Genomic DNA, 18406 nt, shown 5'->3' with positions numbered 1-18406 from the left:
TGGGGGTCACTGACGGGGTCTATCACCTGTCTGCAGCATGAGTTCTCTTCACTTTCACATTCCCTTAGCTCTGGATTGCTTGTTTTTCCTCTCATTCTTAAGTTCTTAGCTAAGAACATAGCAAGTTCTTAGCTCCCATTCCCATGGCATTCCTATGTTTTCACTTTTCTAGATGGGCGTGATTTTTTTTTTCATAATTTCATTTGGAAGACTCAGTTTAACCTTTGTCAAACTCCTCTTGATGTCCCATTACCTCTGGCAGAGGCTGTGTTTTAGCTGCCCACAGACTTCTCCCTATATCTCTCTGTGTGTTCCCCCTCTCAATACCACAGCACTGAACCCCAAGAGTCTGACTAGTTATTGCTGGGAAAGTCTGGTTGTTCCTAGTCAGCCCCCCCCCCCCCCCCCCCCACGCCCACCCATCTCCCCTCTCCGTCTCTGCTGGTCTGGTCTGGCTGCTGAGGCCACACTAATGCGCTGCAGTACATGATGGCTCTGACTAGGATGGGGCCATAATTCGTTCCATTCCTTTTTATTAAACCCATAGCCACACTGTTATTAGTGTTTGGTGAGGAGAGCTGCTCTGTAACAGCGTGATGTCTTCCATATGTGATGTTACTAGCATCCAAAGGAGAGACAGGACTAGAAGAGACAGATGAGGCGGAGCCTTTTTCCCTCTAATGGTAGAGTTTGGTTTAAAAAAGCCCTAAATGACATCCAATAGGATTTGGGATTAGAGTGGCATGTCTTGGTCTTGCAGGCAGATAAAGTAATATAGCAAAACACGACTTAAAGTCTGCATAAAGAAAAGTCAGTTTTCTAGAGTTCTCACGGGATGTCACCTGGATATTGCTCAAGACTTGACCAGCATATTGGATGTTTACAGACATGTCGGCATTTCCATGCAAGCGACCTTGGCAAAGTGCTAACAGCCAAAGCAAAGGCAAGGTTTTCAGTGCAACACCGTACACCTCTCTGCAACCAGTTTCTCATTGCAATTGCCATAAACCTCCAATAACCTTTCATCAACTAGGCAAGTTGCCCGAGCAACAGGTGGTTGCCAGAGGGATCACTGACCAACCTGTTTTCCTGTGGCCTTACTTGACCCCACAGCATCATATATTCAAAATGGCAGATGAGTTCAAGGGTCACATGGCAAAACCTGAACTATGTGAGCATATTTCCAAAAGTGCCAACAAGCACTTTTGTGTTTTAGACCCTTTTATGCAAACACATCCAATGCTTGACAACTTTTCAGTCAGTCACTGGAAACTGGGCAGATAACTTAAAACAATGTAGATCCAAAAGTGTAATGTTTCTGATGAATTAATTGGTTTCTGATGGATGAAGCTGCTTCTCAGTGGATAGAATTGATTTTTAATGGATGTGACTCATAAGCACAAACAGAGGAAACCTAATGACTCTACTCAACGTCCTTTGCAGAGACACGCTTGGACTCTAGAAATAAGCACAGCGCAGACAAAATGTATCTCTTGTTAAGGGGCAGAACAACGAGGCCCCTGAAAACTCAGAACATGAATGTTTCTGTTTTTCCTCATATTAAATCCTTAAAACAGATCGTAACGATGACAAAACTGAGAAGAATGAAAGTGCAACGCTTGAACGCACCACGCAATGAACATAAACGGTAGATAGGCATCGAAAAACTTATGTGGGATTCATGTTTTGTTTTGAATTGTTACAATAAGATTCTAGGCTGAAGATTTCTAACCACGGCACCAGTAAATTAGAGGATGTGAATTTCAGTTTGATCATTCTGCTTTTGAGCAAAAAAAAAAAAAAACACAAATGACTCATCCCTAAAACGTTCCAGATACCCAGTCTTTTTGATTTTTATTCCAAGGAAATCAGTGAAAAGTTGTTTTCCATTGTAAATAATACAGAAAGAGTTTATCTGCATTTCAACTCAGTACAGATGATTCTTTATATAGGACATTGGTTCCACATGCTAAAAAATCAGCACCTAATCAAAGCAACACTGAAATCATTAAACAATAATAAATAGCATTATTGTCATAACGCATGAAACTGTGTCCTGCTCAGTGCCATTTTACTCCACAATATAATGATTTCATTGTTCAGTGGAACACATGCAGCACAGAAAAGAAAGCTTCTGTTTCATATATCACTCGGCAATAATTGAAGAAATGTGTTTCTCACATATTTGAGGAACAAAAAAAAAAAAACAAAAAAAAAGGGGCTCTTTCTTAATTTGAAAGCGTTTGGGTCAAATCTAGGGCGCAATATTTCTGTCAGGGTTTGTCTGAGGGGAACTACCTAAGCAGTGGATATTGTGAGGACGTTTGTGATGGACTGGGACAGCAGCACTGGCTTTGATGTAGCTGAAGTACAGCTCCAGGTCTTTCCACAGTTAAAATGATGAATGGATGAAAAATCTCTCTGGGTAACATTAAATTGACAGTGGCTGTATATCAGGCCGGAGTTTTGTCCTAGAGGATAAAAAGTTTGAACTGAGTGATGCCCTTTGACTTGATATTAAAACCCCAAAACACACACACACACACACACACACGCAAATATTCATTCATATAACCTGAAAAGACACACTCGCTCCAAGTCACACAACTTCATACCAGACATTTGCGTATTACATATGAGGAAAAAGATTTAGTACTGCATGGACTCCAGACATAGTATTTCTGGTTTGTCTGTTTTTCTGGGCTGTTTCAACAGATATTGGCTCAATTACCATAAAATTTTTTACTATTAAAATCCATTACCCTGAGAAAATCTCCATTCTATTCATGGTATTGCATCCAGAACTGAAAATCAAGCCAGCATTAAAGGTCCAAGAACTGCAGTTCTTGGACTGGCCACTTGAGGCTAGCTCCAGAAGCGAGGGAAACTCCCATGTTAAAAAGCGCAGTTTTACAGCTGAACAGAGCATGTTTACAACCATGGATTCTGTTGATAGGTGTCGATGCACGCTGCTAGAGCACATCTCTGTGCCATTAGAGGCTTTTAGAGTATTTTTTTTATGGAATTATCTTTCAAATACGCCTGTTGTGTGTTTCAGACCATCCAACAAACTGAGCCCCAGTCTTAGCAACTCAAATTCTGATGTTACATTATTACTTTTTGCACCAATTAACACGTATCTGTGTATATCTCATAGCATTTATAGATGCTAGAGGTAACTGAAAATTTTGCACTTCTCCCGTCCAAATTTTGGTCTGTTCTGACTCAAAAAAATGCAAAACAACATGATGCAGACAATAAATTTCCCCTTAAGAAAAACTAGTAGCCGTTTTTACTACACAATCATCAAGTCAGTCTGCTACGTTGGCGACTTCTAACCAGCTGCCATCAGAAATAATGGCATTCCCACCAGCCTCTTCGTTCTAATCATCGGACTACGAAAAATAGTGAAAGCTGTAAACTTGAGGTATTGTTCAAGTTCTTTTCTTGCATTTATGCATTACCCACTACATGGACTCGCTATTTACAAAATGTAATTTCAACCAAATCATCAGTCTGTGAAAATCTGCTATTAGATGTATGCAGGGAATAGATGTCACAGTCTCTGACTCACTGCAGCTTTAAAGAACTTGGACTTTGTGTTGTTCTCGTGCCGTCATGTCTTTTAGGGGATCTTTGGTGTCTGTTCTTCCTCCACTGTTCTCATGTTTTATGCATGGTTTGCATGGTTTTACTATAAATCTTCTGTCTGGTGCCTTTACAGAGAAGTGGAAGAAGTATTCGGGACTTTAAAAACACTCAAATAGAAATATGTGAGTCTTAAAGTCAGAAAAATGAAGTTAAAGTCTGCAGGCTCCTGGAAAAGCTCCTTTTTAAAAAATTAATTTCCATTATGTTAGGTGCAGTTTTTGCTACTGATGCATTAACGGAGCAGGATTTTATTTTTTTTAATTAGTCTACAAACCAGTGACATCACTGCAGCTACATCCTTCTTCTATACAGCCTCGTCGTTTCATATTTCAAAATTATTTTTAGTCACAACCTTTCCATAACCCGAACCACATGTTAATCACTGTAACCACACTGTATACTCTATTATAACCCAAACCCTGATTAAACGGAACCAATATTTTTGGACCTAACTAAATAAAATCTTACAATTGATTGCGTTCACAGAAAAAATTAAAGGCGCACAGCCTCGAAAACAGAAACTTCTTTTGCAGAAAACAGCCTTTCTATAGTCACATTTTGGTTTAACTTCAATAATGAAAAATGGTTGATGAAGTTTTGCTTATACTCTTCACCTGTCCAGTCAAACCTGTGAGTCAGCACACCACAAATGGGATAAAGGCCATAAGTGAGCAAGCCTCACAAACAGAAAACACCCGTGATCTGGGTGTGTAAGTGGTGTAACCGGTTTTGTGAAAACAGTTTCATGAAAGCTCCTGTTGTGCTGTAATATTCAACAAATTTCCTTTCCTTCATATTTCTATTTCCTCCTCATCAGTATTTCAGTCTTCGCTGTACTGAAATGCTTCCTCTCTAACTAACTCCTGCAAAGTTTAATCTGAAAAACAAGACTTTAAATCTGCTAACAGCACATCAAAAAAGCCAGCCGAAGCAATCGCATGACAAACGCCGCAGTGTTCCTCCCATTACCTCATGGTGGCATAATGATGAGAGCTGACATCATGCGTGCATGCCATCGATTTCAGTCTTCGTGTTGCTTTTCAACAGCATGTTATTAACATCATTTAAAGTTTCCTCCACATCCCCATCTCACTGGGCACGAGGACGAGGAGACGGAGCGCATTGTTCTACCAGAGCTGGGCAGATCCGATGGCTTTGAGCAGGCCCAGTGGCTCAGCAGCAGCAGCTCCACCATAGTCAGTCACACAGGTGGCAGGGAAATTACAGTGTACGCATACTTGTAGCTTGGACGTCTTCCACTTGTGGAAACCAATAAAGACTGCTCAGGCTCCTGCCAGCGACTGCAAAAGCTATAGTTGGATGTTGAAGTCTGAGTTATGCCAAGATATTGCTCACCATGCGCAGAACAATATGTTTTAATGGTCGGATACAATAAAATAATGAGGATTGGTCCCATTTTTTCCTTTTTTTTAAACAATGGCTCCCTTGTCTCGCATGTGTACAATCATGGGTACCTTCTCACACGTGAGTGCAAACCATCTAAATACTACAACCTGTCTACCCACTTCCTGTAAAGCATTTTGCAGCAATGTAAAACCCTGTACAGGATTTTTTGGTACATTACCAAACATATGGATATAGTGTAAACACCGGCTCTTTCACTTCCTGATTGCAAAAGGTCATTTCAATCAAACCATCAGTCTGTGAACCTCTGCTGTTTGATGCATGCAGGATATATGAAGGTGCCACAGATCTGCACTTCTGAATCTCTGCAATTTTAAAGGATTTCAACTTGGTTTTGTGTTGTCTTTGTGTCGCCTGGTCTCCAAGCAGGTCTGTGGTGGTTTTACTCCCTCCAGTGTTCTCATGTTTTATACATGGTTTGCAGTTTAACTATAAATCTCCTGTCTGGTGCCTTTACATAAGGTCCAGGAGACTGCTGTGAAAGAAGTGGAAGAGCTTTAGAGCTGCTCTAAATAGCAATACCACAATGTAAAAATACTTAAATACAAAAATCCAAGTACTGTAAGAGAAAAAACAATCTGCAGGTTCTTGTCAGCCTTATTTAATTTATTTTGATTATACTGGGCACCGTTTTTTTAACATTAAATTTTGAGCAGTATTTAGAGGTTGAAGCTTACACAACTTTTCACCACTGAGTAAAACAGCTCTATAGATATATTATTGTATCACATTTTACGTGCTCAGATAATTTTTTTAATGTAAAAAACCCCAATATTTTTTTGAGTCATAATGTACGTCTTCCTAATTATACCTTTTCAATGCAAATATATTTTTATTCATGTTACTTTATGTATTTTCATAACTTTCTTTGACCTTTTCAAAAGAGGTAAATTGTAGAGGTGAAAAATAATTTTTACCTTTGACTCCTGATTTTGGAAAATTTAAGCAAATCTAAAATGAGAAACTTATTATAGTTGCACTACCATGTAGTTACATTTGTTTTTTTAAATGTATTTATTTGCCTGAGCTCTAATGCATTTGATTCTGAATCATGTGAAGCACGAGCCTTTTCAGTCTGTTAAGATGCTCAATAGATAAACACTGAAGCATGCGAGATGTAAGCAAAAGCTAAGCTGGTGGAGTATTTACAGTCATGGACATTATTCTTTATGAAATTAGCTTTTAAATGTGCTGTTTGAACAGTTTTTTTTTTTTTTGTAAGTTTACAGATTAATATGAATCTAGAAAAGCAATTTTCTTGAATTAATCATGACAGTTCATCAGGACAGTAACTGATGCAGCAGCTGCAAGATATGAAATTTCCTGCATGAACGTTATTGTCCATTTGAATATCTGTTTCTAAGCAGCATCACCTCTGATTATTGCAGTTATCGTTCTTGTTTTCTACAGACATTCTTTATGAACTTTGAACTGTCCTTTTGATGACAGTAAACATAGATGTGCTGTATGCACTGAGATGCATGGCGCATCTACAGAAAGGAGCTCACATGAGATGATGGATTAATAGTTGATTAGTGGCCACACGGCTGCAGGCCCTCTGGGGAGCCGACCTGAGGCAGAGAGGCCACGCGATCACAGCACATTCCTGCGGCGACTGCGTGCATGCGACATCCTGCTCGGCTCTGCATAACGTCAGGTTTTTGGAAGGTGACAAGCAAGACCTTAGCTGACTGCTTTTGGTATAGACATTTACATAGTTTATTCAAATTACGTCAAAAGAACCAGTTGAACGTTTGATCGGCGTGTGATTGATGACAGGTGAATTCGTTATGAATAATTCATCAAACCAACAGTAAGTTTCACTTGATTTATCTGATGACACTTTACAGTGCTTTGATTAATGGACTCACCAAGTTTAGTCAGAAAAACCCTAATGAAATTAGAATTTGAAATTTTTCTTTCATTTGAATAGCCTGCCGCTGCTGCAAAAAGCAAATCGATTCCTTTTTGTGTAGATAAAAGTTCAATGCATTTAACCACTTCAGTTTAACATTACACAAGATTATACAAAGCTCACGAATACACTGATTGATAGTTACACATCAGGCTATCTGCTCAGGTATAATCTACCTGTGTTAGCTGTTTTCTTACTCTGTTATTACGCACATAACTGCTACTGTACCCCGCCTTCTCTTTTTTTTCTTCTTTTTTTTAGCAGCAGCCATAAAATCACATCACCAGAGACATTACTGTCTGAAAAATCAACATTAGTCACAGGGATCAGTTATCTGATCTGACTGTGAGGATTAGTCAACACAGGAAATGAGCAAGGGCTCTGTGAAGCTGAATGAGGGTTTACTGTTACACCTTTTGATTCCTGCTTAGGTGCATGAGACAGTATCATATGTCAAACACGGCTTTGTGCTATCAAAACAAACCAGGAAGCTGTCAAATTAATCTCAGCATGGCTGTCTGAGCACAAATCCCATGTTGTGAATGATAGCTGGGTAGGATCATCAAGCTAATATTAAAGTCTAAGGTACAAAGACACAAACAGATGACTCAAATAAAACGTGTGCGTGTTTCAGTGTGCATAACTGACAGCTTTCAGTCATTGTGGCCTTTGCAATTTCATTGTTACTCCTGTTTCAATGCATGTTTGCGCAGCTGTATCGGTGTTTACCACACTGAATGCGTGTTGAAACTGTAGATTTCATCTTGCGCAACATTAAACAGTGACTAACAAAACATTAGGTGAATAGAGCCTGGTTTGTGTTCGTTATTACGAAATCAAGATTAATGCAACTGATCAGTTAGTGAAATTGAGAAAGAGTAGGTTTAAAGTGCAGAAAGGTGAAACAGTAATGATTTGCTTAAATTATAGTAACAGTCAGTGTTTTTTATCAGCATGAAAAATGATGATTAAATTGGGGAAATAAATTTAATTCATTTTGTATTTTCTGAATAAAGAAGTTGAACTAATGAGGAGTTCAGTAGCACGTACATATTTTGTTGCTTGTTGGGCTATGCTTAGTTGAAAAGAAGTTAGTTAGTTACTAAATGTCAACATCCATGTTGTTGATAGTATCTCTGGATTTAAATTCCTCAGTGTCCCCTTCTCAGAGGATCCTGAGCCTCTGCTGTCACTGTCAAGGCTCAGCAACGCCGAGATCTCATGAGGAACCTGAGGAAGGTTGGGTTACCTCAGAACCGGCTCAGAAGGCACTACAGAGGATTGCCAAGGAGACCCAGAAAATCATTGGGATCCAGCAACTCCAATAGTGACATCTTCAAGCCCCACTGCCCAAACCGGGCCACCAACATCGTAGGGGACCAATGAAGTGAAGCTGCTAAAAGACTTGAATAATATTGCATGTATATATTTGTGTGTGTTATTATATCATTATTATATATAAATATTTTATGTTTGCATTTGATTATTTATATGACAGTATTTAAGACTTTTATATTTATTAGTAGTAGTATTATTTGTATTTGATTATTTATTGGGTTGTTTTTTTTAGCACAACCTAATAGCGGTGACCATGTGATAGTGGTACAATGACAGTAAAGTCTTATGTGATTTTAACCGGCATAAAGCCTTTATTACGAAATAATAAAGAAAACTCCTACTTCACACTAACAGTTGTTCTCTACGTTTTACTAATGTATGCCACTATGAAAGGTAATTTTTAAGTCTTTTTTTTTCGTTTGTGTGTGTATTGTAGCCTGAAGACGCAGCTGTATTAATGCAGAAATTTCCAGCAACAATGAAGGCAGCATCAAAGCTCCGTTATACCGTCGCGTGCAACAGCTTCACCGCGAAAATCTTATGTCACGTGACAAGAGAACTGCTGGAGACAGGTAAAAACCGCAGACAGCAAAAAACATGCTGAGCTTTAAATTAATTAGTATTAAAGCTAGAGTAGAACTGTAATATTAGTCTGTTTGAATCAAATTTAGCGTTAAAATGACTAAAAATAATCCAGCGTTAGCTTGCTACTTATATAATTACTGCATTAAGTTAAATTTAGCTAGTAAATGTATGTATGTATGTAGCTCTTACACATTACTCACTGTGTTTTAGTGTATTCAGAGCTGATGTAGAAACCGTCTTGCAGAGGTTGAGCTGAAGCCCAGTTCCTGACTTCTGTTTATTTTTATTTTTTTTTATTTATAGACTGTGCAGAGGTTATAAACAAAATGGCTGCTCACACCTATATCGCTATCTCTGAGCTGCATCCCAACATCTCTCATTCAGTGAGTTCAACTGATTTTTTTTTTAAACTTCATGTCCTTTATTTTCTTTTTTTTTTCTCCTAGGGCTTATACCCTAATGTAGCCCAGTGCATTTTCAGGCTTGTTTTAGCGAGTTTAATTAAATAGTATAATGCACTCCCGTTGTCCTTGTAATGTTTTCCAGAAAGTGGCAGGCATCATCATTGGAAAAACTGACGTCAAAAGCTTCCCTGACAGAAAAAGTTCGTATCCTGGCTGTATCTCTATCAGTGCATCATTATTTTCAACATTCCTCCTCTGCACTTCAGTGTCTTGTACACCAGCGCCCTCTCCTGGTGGTGATTTTTAGGTTTCTTTTTTTCTCCGTTGAACTGCATCACTACACTAACCCTCCATTTCTGAAATACAGATATTGGTATGGACAGATTCACCTTTGGCTTCACTGTTAAAGACTCTCCGGACTTCTTCATCAACGTGAGCACTTGGGGAAATGATGCCTATGTCAACGGGCTGGCCAGCAGCTTCAACATTGGGGACTGTGGTGAGAAAGTCTCTCTCAAAGTTGTGTAGATTTCTTTTACTGTCCTCTTTCCCGATTAAAGTAATTTTTTAATAAACTGAAATATTTTTAATGTATTTCTTGCCTATAGAAATTACATAATGATGCTTGGAAACAGAACTGCTTCTTTTTCTTCCTTTCCAGTCACAATTGAAAACCCTTTAGTTGCCACCAAAGACCTGGAGAAAGGAGATCGATTTTGTCCTGCAACACCGAGGTAATTTAGCATTTTAAGACAGATGGTATCTAAGAAGCATGTTCTCCTTACTGTGCTTTTAGGTAGCTGATGGCAAGTGAGGCAAACATAATGTAACACTGTGCAAAGCACGGTGTAACAGGGAGTAATGTGTAATGATAGCATCTGCTGTCTCAGCCACTACAGGCTGCTGGTGACGGAGGCTCATTCCCAGGTGTGTCTGTGTGCTGATATGGACACCATTGACAGACTGCTGCCATTGATTCACCTGCCTGTTAAGGACTCCAGAGATTTCTACTCTCTGGGAGACATAGTGGCCAACGGGCAAAAGCTGGATGGTTCGGTGATAAATATACTTGCTGCTGTAAAATCGGTAGGACACTTTAAGGCTTCAGTCGCTCAGTGTTACACAGGAGTTTGAGAAAAGTTCCCTTTTATACACTTAAGGTTTTGTGTAGAGTGCTGAAAGCTGTTAATCACAAAGACTTTTTATTTACATATTTATTGTGCTGAAATTTTCATGACCCCACCTCACCTGCTTTTACTGAGGTTAGTGTGTTTTTTCCTGTTTTTCCCAGAATGCTTTTCTATACATGCATGGACAAATCTGAGAACACTGCTGCAATGTGCAGTAAAGGCAATGAACATTACACTAACTAGGGAAATAAATATTTGAGTTCTTGAAAAATGACATGTATCAAGATTAACTTCACTCTGATGTCAAATGAAAATTTACTCTCAGTAGCTTAGCTTGCACTATTTAAAGATTAAAAAACTGCTGTCAATGTCTCTGTAAGATGATTATTTTTTTAAAAAATGTGGCCAGAATGTGGCATAAAATGTTGATTATTGAACTCATTTTTCTGGATTTTGTTTTGTGGCTAAATCCTGGCAGCTATATATTTACAGTTTAATTATTACAGTAGTTTTTATTCTATATTCAAATTCTCAGCAATCAAATAGGCAATGACCTTTCCAAAAGCATTCCCAGTTTTCCATAATGGCATTTTAAAGACTCTTTAAGTGGGAAAGAAAACGTTCTCTCTTTCTATATTAGCGTGCAAAAGTTTTGTGCCACTGCTCATCGTCAGTCTTTAACACTGAACTCTCTTAGGCAGCTTTCCTTCTTTCTGTAGTCAGGAACAGTTCTCCAGGCTTCTGGAAGGACTTTCAAAACTGGCTGCCAATTGTTCCATTGTTCATCAAGATGATCGCACACTGCTTTAATAATGTTGAGGTGGGGTCTCTGGAGAGGCCAGTCTGTGACTGATAGTGTTACTGATGATGATTTGAACCAGACATTTCAAATTTGTCTTTGTCACTCCAGAAGACCTGTTGGGCTTTTAGTCCAGTTCTTGTGTAATTTTCATACCTCAGCCTTTTCTCCATGTTTACCTTCCTTAAGAATTGTTTCTTGACAGCGACACTTGCACTGAGACCATTTCTGATGAGGCTTCAGTGAACTGTAGATGGATCAAGCGTTTCTCAGATACTCTGTCAGGTCTTTTCTGGATTGTTTCCTAGATTCTCAGATACTGTTCATCTGCTAAACATAGTTTTTGCCCCTCAGCTGTAAAAGGCCACCTGTTAGACACCCAAAGTTGTGAATGTGATAACTCGAGAACCAGGTAACACAGGATTTTGAAATGCATGCCATAGGTGCATCTACTAAAAATCTCATATGATCTCAAATCTCAGTGACGTCAACCTCCAGATTAAGGTCAGATGGTTAACTTCTCTGAAAATCATCTAGGATTTTCACATTGAACTGAAAGCCTGTGTTTATTTGTTCTGTAGCATCACAGGTTGTGTAAACTTAGTTTGACACTAAAGAAGAAATAAATAAACGATAATCAACCAAATTCTTATTGACCTGGTTTGACCCAGTGTGCTCAAAAATTTAGATTTCCAAAGACAATGCAATAAAGTAAAAAACGCTCAGTAGAAACATTTATAGCATGTTTACGTGCTTAGTAGATTCTTTGTCAAGTAACAGATTGCAATCATATAAACTTGAGTATATTAAATGTATTCATATTTTAAGAGGTGGTTTTCAGTTAGTAAAATATGTATTTTCCAACTTTGCTCCCACATTGATTAGATGGTGTTTGTTTGGTTTTGTTTTTTCCTCTACCATAAACTGAACTATGGTGGAAAATAGTCTGTTAAAAGTTTCCTGAGCTGAAAAACAACTTTAACAAGAAAAGAGAGGGAGGGTTGTTAAAAAGTGGCTCGATGTTGGATTATTAAAGTCAGTCACGGAAAAGCCACATAACCTGTCAGAGAGACGCTGTGGTGGGAACCCTGATGTGTATGAGTGTGATGAGTGAGCGATCAAATAAGTTGAGTTTTCATTTACATCTTATAAATTGTCAATTAGCCTACACTGTGTCTGTGTTTGTGTGCGTGTGGTTTCATGGTGAATGGTTGTTGGTTTTGGAACATACCAGCTCACCATAATGGCCCCAAAGTTCACACACGGGCCAGACCTGATCTCAGTGTCACATGAAAGGGAGATAGTGTGATAGGAACTTCAAGCGACCGTGTTTGCATTTTCAGATCGGAGACACAAAGCAGTTCACCACTTCAGACGGACGCAGAGGGCAGAGGCTGGAAGTGAGGCTCTTTGATGACTCCGTCTTATCCTTCCCCCTCGTCTGGTGTGTCAAAGGCATTTATTAATTTGGAAAATGAACGTAGATTTATTACTTCTGTTGCTTTTGTGCCATATTCCATCTTTACTGCCTTTTGTATCACCGCTGTGTCTCCTTAAGCGACCACAAATTTACATTAGCGATACAACGTCTTAGATTGCCCCTCTGAACTACATGTGTGTTTGATTTTTGACTGTGCTCTCCCCTGTGTGACTCCCTGACCTCTGTCTTACTCACAGCTGGGACAGAGAAACCATTCAGCTCATGCAACCTCTGATACCCAGGGAGACGGGTAGGTTTGAGGGCTGCTGCTCTTTCTCCGCCGCAGAAATGAATCTTTATTTAACTGTTATTCCTGCCCATCATGTCCCATTAGCATACTGTGCTGAAGACAAACACAGCGGTGGTTACCTGAGATCCAACCGCGTGTTTGCGTTTAAGATGGTTTTCTGTTGTTTCAACTGTTTTTCTTCATTCCAAGTGCTCTTCATAGCCGACGCGAAGATCAGCTTTGACAGCTTTCGCAGCGGCATGGTGGCAACTGTTAACTCGAAAAGCATTATCACTGTCAATCCTGGTAAGAGATCACAGCGGCACTTAAAAAAACACAGGCTCTGATAGAGATTTAAATGGTGTAACTGATTAAAACAAGACTGAAATGCTGGTTTTGGACAACCAATCAGTCATGGTAGACAGTGAAAGAAATGGAGCTTTCCTTCCTGCTGTGCAGGGAGAGAAACATGCTAGAGTCAATCATAATTTGTTTTCAGACACCCGAGAGGCCAGCCTGCTGTTCAGTTATGCTAAAGAAGTGTCAGAGTCTGGAGCTCTGGATCAAGATGACATGCCAGAGGATGTCCCTGGTAAGTTATAATGAGTTCCTGCCATGACTTCCCCATATTCATATAAGTCAGTCTGCCCATCTAAATGTAAAAGACTCTTTGAATTTGAGGCATCAGAAGCTGTTATTTCCCCTGCTTTTGTCTTGGATCTTTAAGCAAAAGATTATATTATATAAAATAATTATATTTTCAGTTACAGAGGGCATATAGGAAAGTTTAAAAGGTGAATGCAAGATGCTATTATCAAATCATAAAGTCATTTTCCCCACTTTTGGTAAATCCCCTAAAAAGAGCAAAACTAACAGGATCCGACAGACGAGTACGGCTAACTTGTGGCTTAGACCTCCATCACTGACCAGTGGTAGCACAGTCAGTTCAGCTCCTCATTAAAAGCACATTACCAAGCCACACAGTTACACTAGCTGCTGTTTTTCTAGCTGCTGTTTTTCTTCTTGAAAATGAAAACCAACAGTTCATTTATTTTATTTTTTTCTCAGTCCACATAGAGACCTTCTGGTGTAAAGATTTTCAGGCTTTAAGAGTGTTTCCAGAGGAGGTATTTAGACTATGATGCCAATACATTTTTGATTTTGCCGTTCACTGAGACATGCGAGTGTGAGATCAAAAGTTTTAGCTTTAATTCCCCACATCTAGATGTGTTAAACAACATAGAAAATATGACTTACCAGTCCAAAAACATGTTTTCCCACCGATTAAATTGCTGAGGAGGAATTTCTTTTTTTAATATTTAGTATATCAGTATCCTGCCTCCTTTATTTTGCAGTGGAAACACATCAGGATTTTCTTTGTATAAAGACTGCAGACTGTGACAGTTTATTAAGTATACCTTGCTAGTAATTTGGTTGAACCCCATTTTCCTTCAAAACCACCGTAATTGTTGCTGGAAACGTTGCTCAGAGATTTTGGTCCATATCGAAATGACAACATCACACAGTTACTGCAGATTTTCCGGCATCACATCCATGGCAGGGCTCTAGACTAACTTTTTGCCATGGTTGCACTGAAGTTAGGCGCACTCAAATTTTCAACCGCATCGCTTAACACCACAGTTTTACATGTGCACTGTTTTGGGGGGAAATTGCAGTCCATACAGACAATATTCATTTGTAAATGATTAACTAACAATCTTGTGCTTAAAGTGCTTTGGCACTCTTTCGTCTTGATCATGTCTACATGCTTAAATGCATTTGGCTGCTGCCATGTGATTTACTGATGTGTGCTAATGAGCTTTTGAGCAGGTGTACCTAAGAAAGTGCCCTTTAAGTACACATGTATGCTGCTGTTTTGGTCTGCAGTAGAGTCCATCACCGACGTTTACACAGTGAGCCAGCTGATGCAGAAGGCCCGAGAGAATCCCGAGGCTTTATTTGGCATCACATATAGTTTCATCTCCAAGCTCGACCTCGACTCGTCTGCTTCAAAAGTCATCAAGACACGGTGGTAAATTCACACATTGTTTACTAACTATAACCATGACAGCCACTTCCTTGAACAAGAACAAAGAGCAGCTTATTGCTTTGTCTTTGCTTCAGCTCGAAATGCAAATTCCTGGTGACTGAGGACTTGAACAGCTGCACCAACCAGTTATGTCCAGGAAAGGGTCAGATTGTTTCAGCCACTACAGGCTTTGATCTCCTGGTGGACTTCACAGACCACACCGGCACTCTGCATGCCTGCAGCCTCAGGAGCCCAGTGGCAGAAAAGGCTCTGGGATGTACAGTAAGTATCAGTTCATAGAAAGACGATTCTCCAGTCTCAGTTCTAAACCTTGTGTTCCTACACCTGTGCTGTATGGCTCAGATGTCAGTTACAAAATTCTGTAAATATTCTTTATTTTGTAGCTATTGCTCAGATGAACCTCCACAATCCAGTAAATGAATGGCGGTGGTTGATAGCTTTGCCACATCACCTTTTCTGTTTGATCTGATTCAGACAGAGGAGTTCATCAGTTTGACTGATGGTGAGAGGACTGCAATGAAGTGGAAATTTCTTTTGGAGAGATGCAAAATATATGTGAAGGTACCTTAGCTTTTGATACCAAGCTGCAAAAGCTATTAGCTGTAAAAACAAAGTGTTGAAAAAAATCTCATGTGCTGTAGATCATTCCTTCTCCTAAGATGAAGAGTGGAATCAGGGGCATGGTCCTGGACTGCTCGTTGGCAGATCCAGGAGAGGTGAAGCAGCACATGTCTGCCCTGCTGCAGCAGCGCCTGTGATCAGCACCCTCACTCACAAGTTTCAGCTTCCTGCCTCACCTGCTGTTTGGTCTTTGGACTCACATGTTAACAAGAGGCTTTCATGCATGTGCACCTTGAGTTTTAATTATTACCAATTATTTATTAGGACTCCAGATTATTTAATGTATTTATGTAAAAGTATTTATTTATAAACATGCTGCTAAGTTGTTTGACTTTAAAGCTGTTACACTAACTTCATCAGCTCCATGTTAATGTGTTATGTTTTACACTGCAACTTTTATGTTCCATTATATGAAAGCTAACGAGCAGTCTGGGTTCAAAACATCTCCAAATATGCACAAGTTAGACAATAAGCTGTGTTCTTCATGTTCTTCAGTCATTGGAGCCCCTAGAAGTGTGTGATACATACTTTTGAGGCATTTTTAAAGATAAGGTACTGCTCTGTTTAAAAAATTAAGTCAAGTTGACACCATTTAATCTCTGAATTTTATGCATTAGTTGATGAAAAGGTTTTTCTGTTCTTCAGACCAAGAGTCATAAAAATATAATGGATTTTCTGGTCTTTTGTTTTCTTTTTTTTAGCCTTCATTTGTCAAGTTTTCTAAAAAACTGCAAAACAAGGAATCAATCAAACCCAAACTTGGTGCATGAACATGCAGAAGAAATATTGCCATACTTCTGCACACCAGCAGAGGGCAGTACTGTTCTATTACCAATAATCTGTACCCAACTCTCCAGTGATCCAAAAGTGACTTTTTTTTTCTTTTTTTTTTTCTTTTCTTTTTTTTGGCCTGTCCCGTTTGGCTCTTTTGCCATCAGAATTGTTGTCTAAAGGCAAAGAAAGATGCCCAGCGGATTTACTTTACCAAACTGACCATCCCAGCCTTGCCGTAATGGTCCATTTGATTCACCTTTTATTGTTTATTTTATTTTCACTTACTGAATACGGGACAGACTTGACTGGGGGAAAGAAGGGGAGAAAGAAAGAAGGAAAGAGAAACAGCTGAGAAGAGGGACGGGGGAGAAGGGCAAAAGACAAAAACCAACAGAACGGGCAGAGAAAAAAAAATGCATATATCAATCACCTGGATCACCTGCTGAGAAAGAAAAAAGAAAGCAAGCAGAAGAGAACAAGAGTAATAGAATAAACAACATCACAATGATATATGGGAATATGACAGTAAATACTAAATGTTAAACATTATTGTGCAGCACATAAGATCAACAGAACACAGTGTGCTTTGAGGTAGGAGCCAAAAAGGGTGTAGTTTGTGGGTGTGATCACCCGTGTGTACACCTGTGAGCATGGACGCGCTTGTTTTTTGTTTTTTAAAAGGTTCCTTCATGTAATAATCTGCTAGAGGGTGTGGGGGGGCCACAGCCCCGTCCTCCAGGGCGTGAAGCAGGTGTGGAGGAGATCAAAACTCCAGACATCCAGAGGCCCCCAGAACACAAGAGACCAAGGAAGACCAACAGAGGGGCAGCTGCGCCACTGTCCCAGAAAGAGCTGAGGAGAGTCCCAGATGAGGGCTCACCCAGCAGCCGCGGAGCAGAAGCCAGGGGGAGTTGCAGTGACGCGCCCGTGAGCTCCGCCGGCAGCCAGCTGCGCCTGAGTGACCGAGCCCCAGGCCGAGAGGCCGGGGGCACCCCACCTCCGAAGTGGCCCGAGCGAGCCCCAGGCTCCAGGCCCCGATAAGCGGCCGCCAAGGAGTGAGCCGGTGTGTACCTGGACGCCCATCCCCGGACACAAAGAACCACCAACGCACCGATGTCTGAGGGGGTCCGCCACTGGCAGGGGAAGTGGTGGTAGGGGGAGATAGGCCTCCAAACCTTGGAGGGCCTGAGATGTCCCCAGAGAGGTGGCGCCTGACACCCAACCTGACATATAGACACAGACATACAGGCACACACAGATACAAACATCCATTCCCACCCTCATGCTCTCATATGCACTTACTCCACACTCAACCAACGTGGAGACAGACATAAAGAGACGTTGTACACACGATCACACTCCCCAAGCGTACTCTACAAACCGGGTCTAGGTGCCCCCGCCCCTGGAGGGGGGAACTGCACCCAGACCCAGGTGGTGTTTCCCTTTTCCCTGCGGTGGGGGGAGGCAGACCACCCCGACTCCGCAGCAGCAGGAAGGCTCCACACTCCAGACCGCAGTCGGACGGCCAACTCCTCCTCCTAGTCCTAGCCCCCCTGCTCCAGCAGGTCGCAGAGAATGGGGGTGAGAGAAGACTCCAAACCTCCCTCCACCCGCTCATTGTAATGTTGATGCATGTGTGTTCTAAGGTGCATTTAAAACCCAGGAGGGCTTGGAGCTACCTGCCAGAGAGCAGCAGGTAAGCGCATGGTCCCTCCTGCTAGCCCTCAATGTCTACGTGTATTTAAAATTGAGAGGTGGGCAACGATGCCAGGGGTGGGGTGTACACCCTGATGGTACTTTGGACTCCGTGTATCGTGCCCACCCCCAAGATCCTATATGTATGTGTAATGAGAGTGTGAGTAATGTGAATGTCTAAGTTGTGGGATAAAATTGAGGCAGAGGCAGCCAGAAGGGGACAGAGGGGGGGGTAGCCTCCTCTGCACCCTGGTGACATACCCCTACTCCAAGGCCCTGCATGTGTGGGTGGTTGTGGTGGAGCGGGAAG

General features: G+C 40.6%; 1 protein-coding gene across 1 annotated transcript; it reads left to right on the top strand.

Annotated features, from left to right (window-relative positions):
• Positions 1–8674: 8674 nt before the first annotated feature.
• meiob (meiosis specific with OB-fold) lies at positions 8675–15764 on the top strand. Its single transcript, XM_085415249.1, has 14 exons — positions 8675–8901; positions 9218–9297; positions 9461–9518; positions 9686–9817; positions 9980–10052; positions 10209–10404; positions 12591–12691; positions 12925–12977; positions 13167–13262; positions 13456–13548; positions 14844–14988; positions 15081–15267; positions 15481–15567; positions 15648–15764. The coding sequence occupies exons 1-14, from the start codon at positions 8787–8789 to the stop codon at positions 15762–15764; spliced, it is 1533 nt and encodes a 510-aa protein (XP_085271375.1). The 5' UTR covers positions 8675–8786.
• Positions 15765–18406: the final 2642 nt, after the last annotated feature.

The sequence above is a fragment of the Rhamphochromis longiceps genome, linkage group LG8 (assembly GCF_057381845.1).
Source record: "Rhamphochromis longiceps isolate RC_006_pf linkage group LG8, R_longiceps_female_GT1.1, whole genome shotgun sequence".
In the NCBI taxonomy this organism is placed as follows: domain Eukaryota; kingdom Metazoa; phylum Chordata; class Actinopteri; order Cichliformes; family Cichlidae; genus Rhamphochromis; species Rhamphochromis longiceps.
Note: the sequence above shows the minus strand (reverse complement) of the source record. Positions and strands in the feature narration are given on the sequence as shown.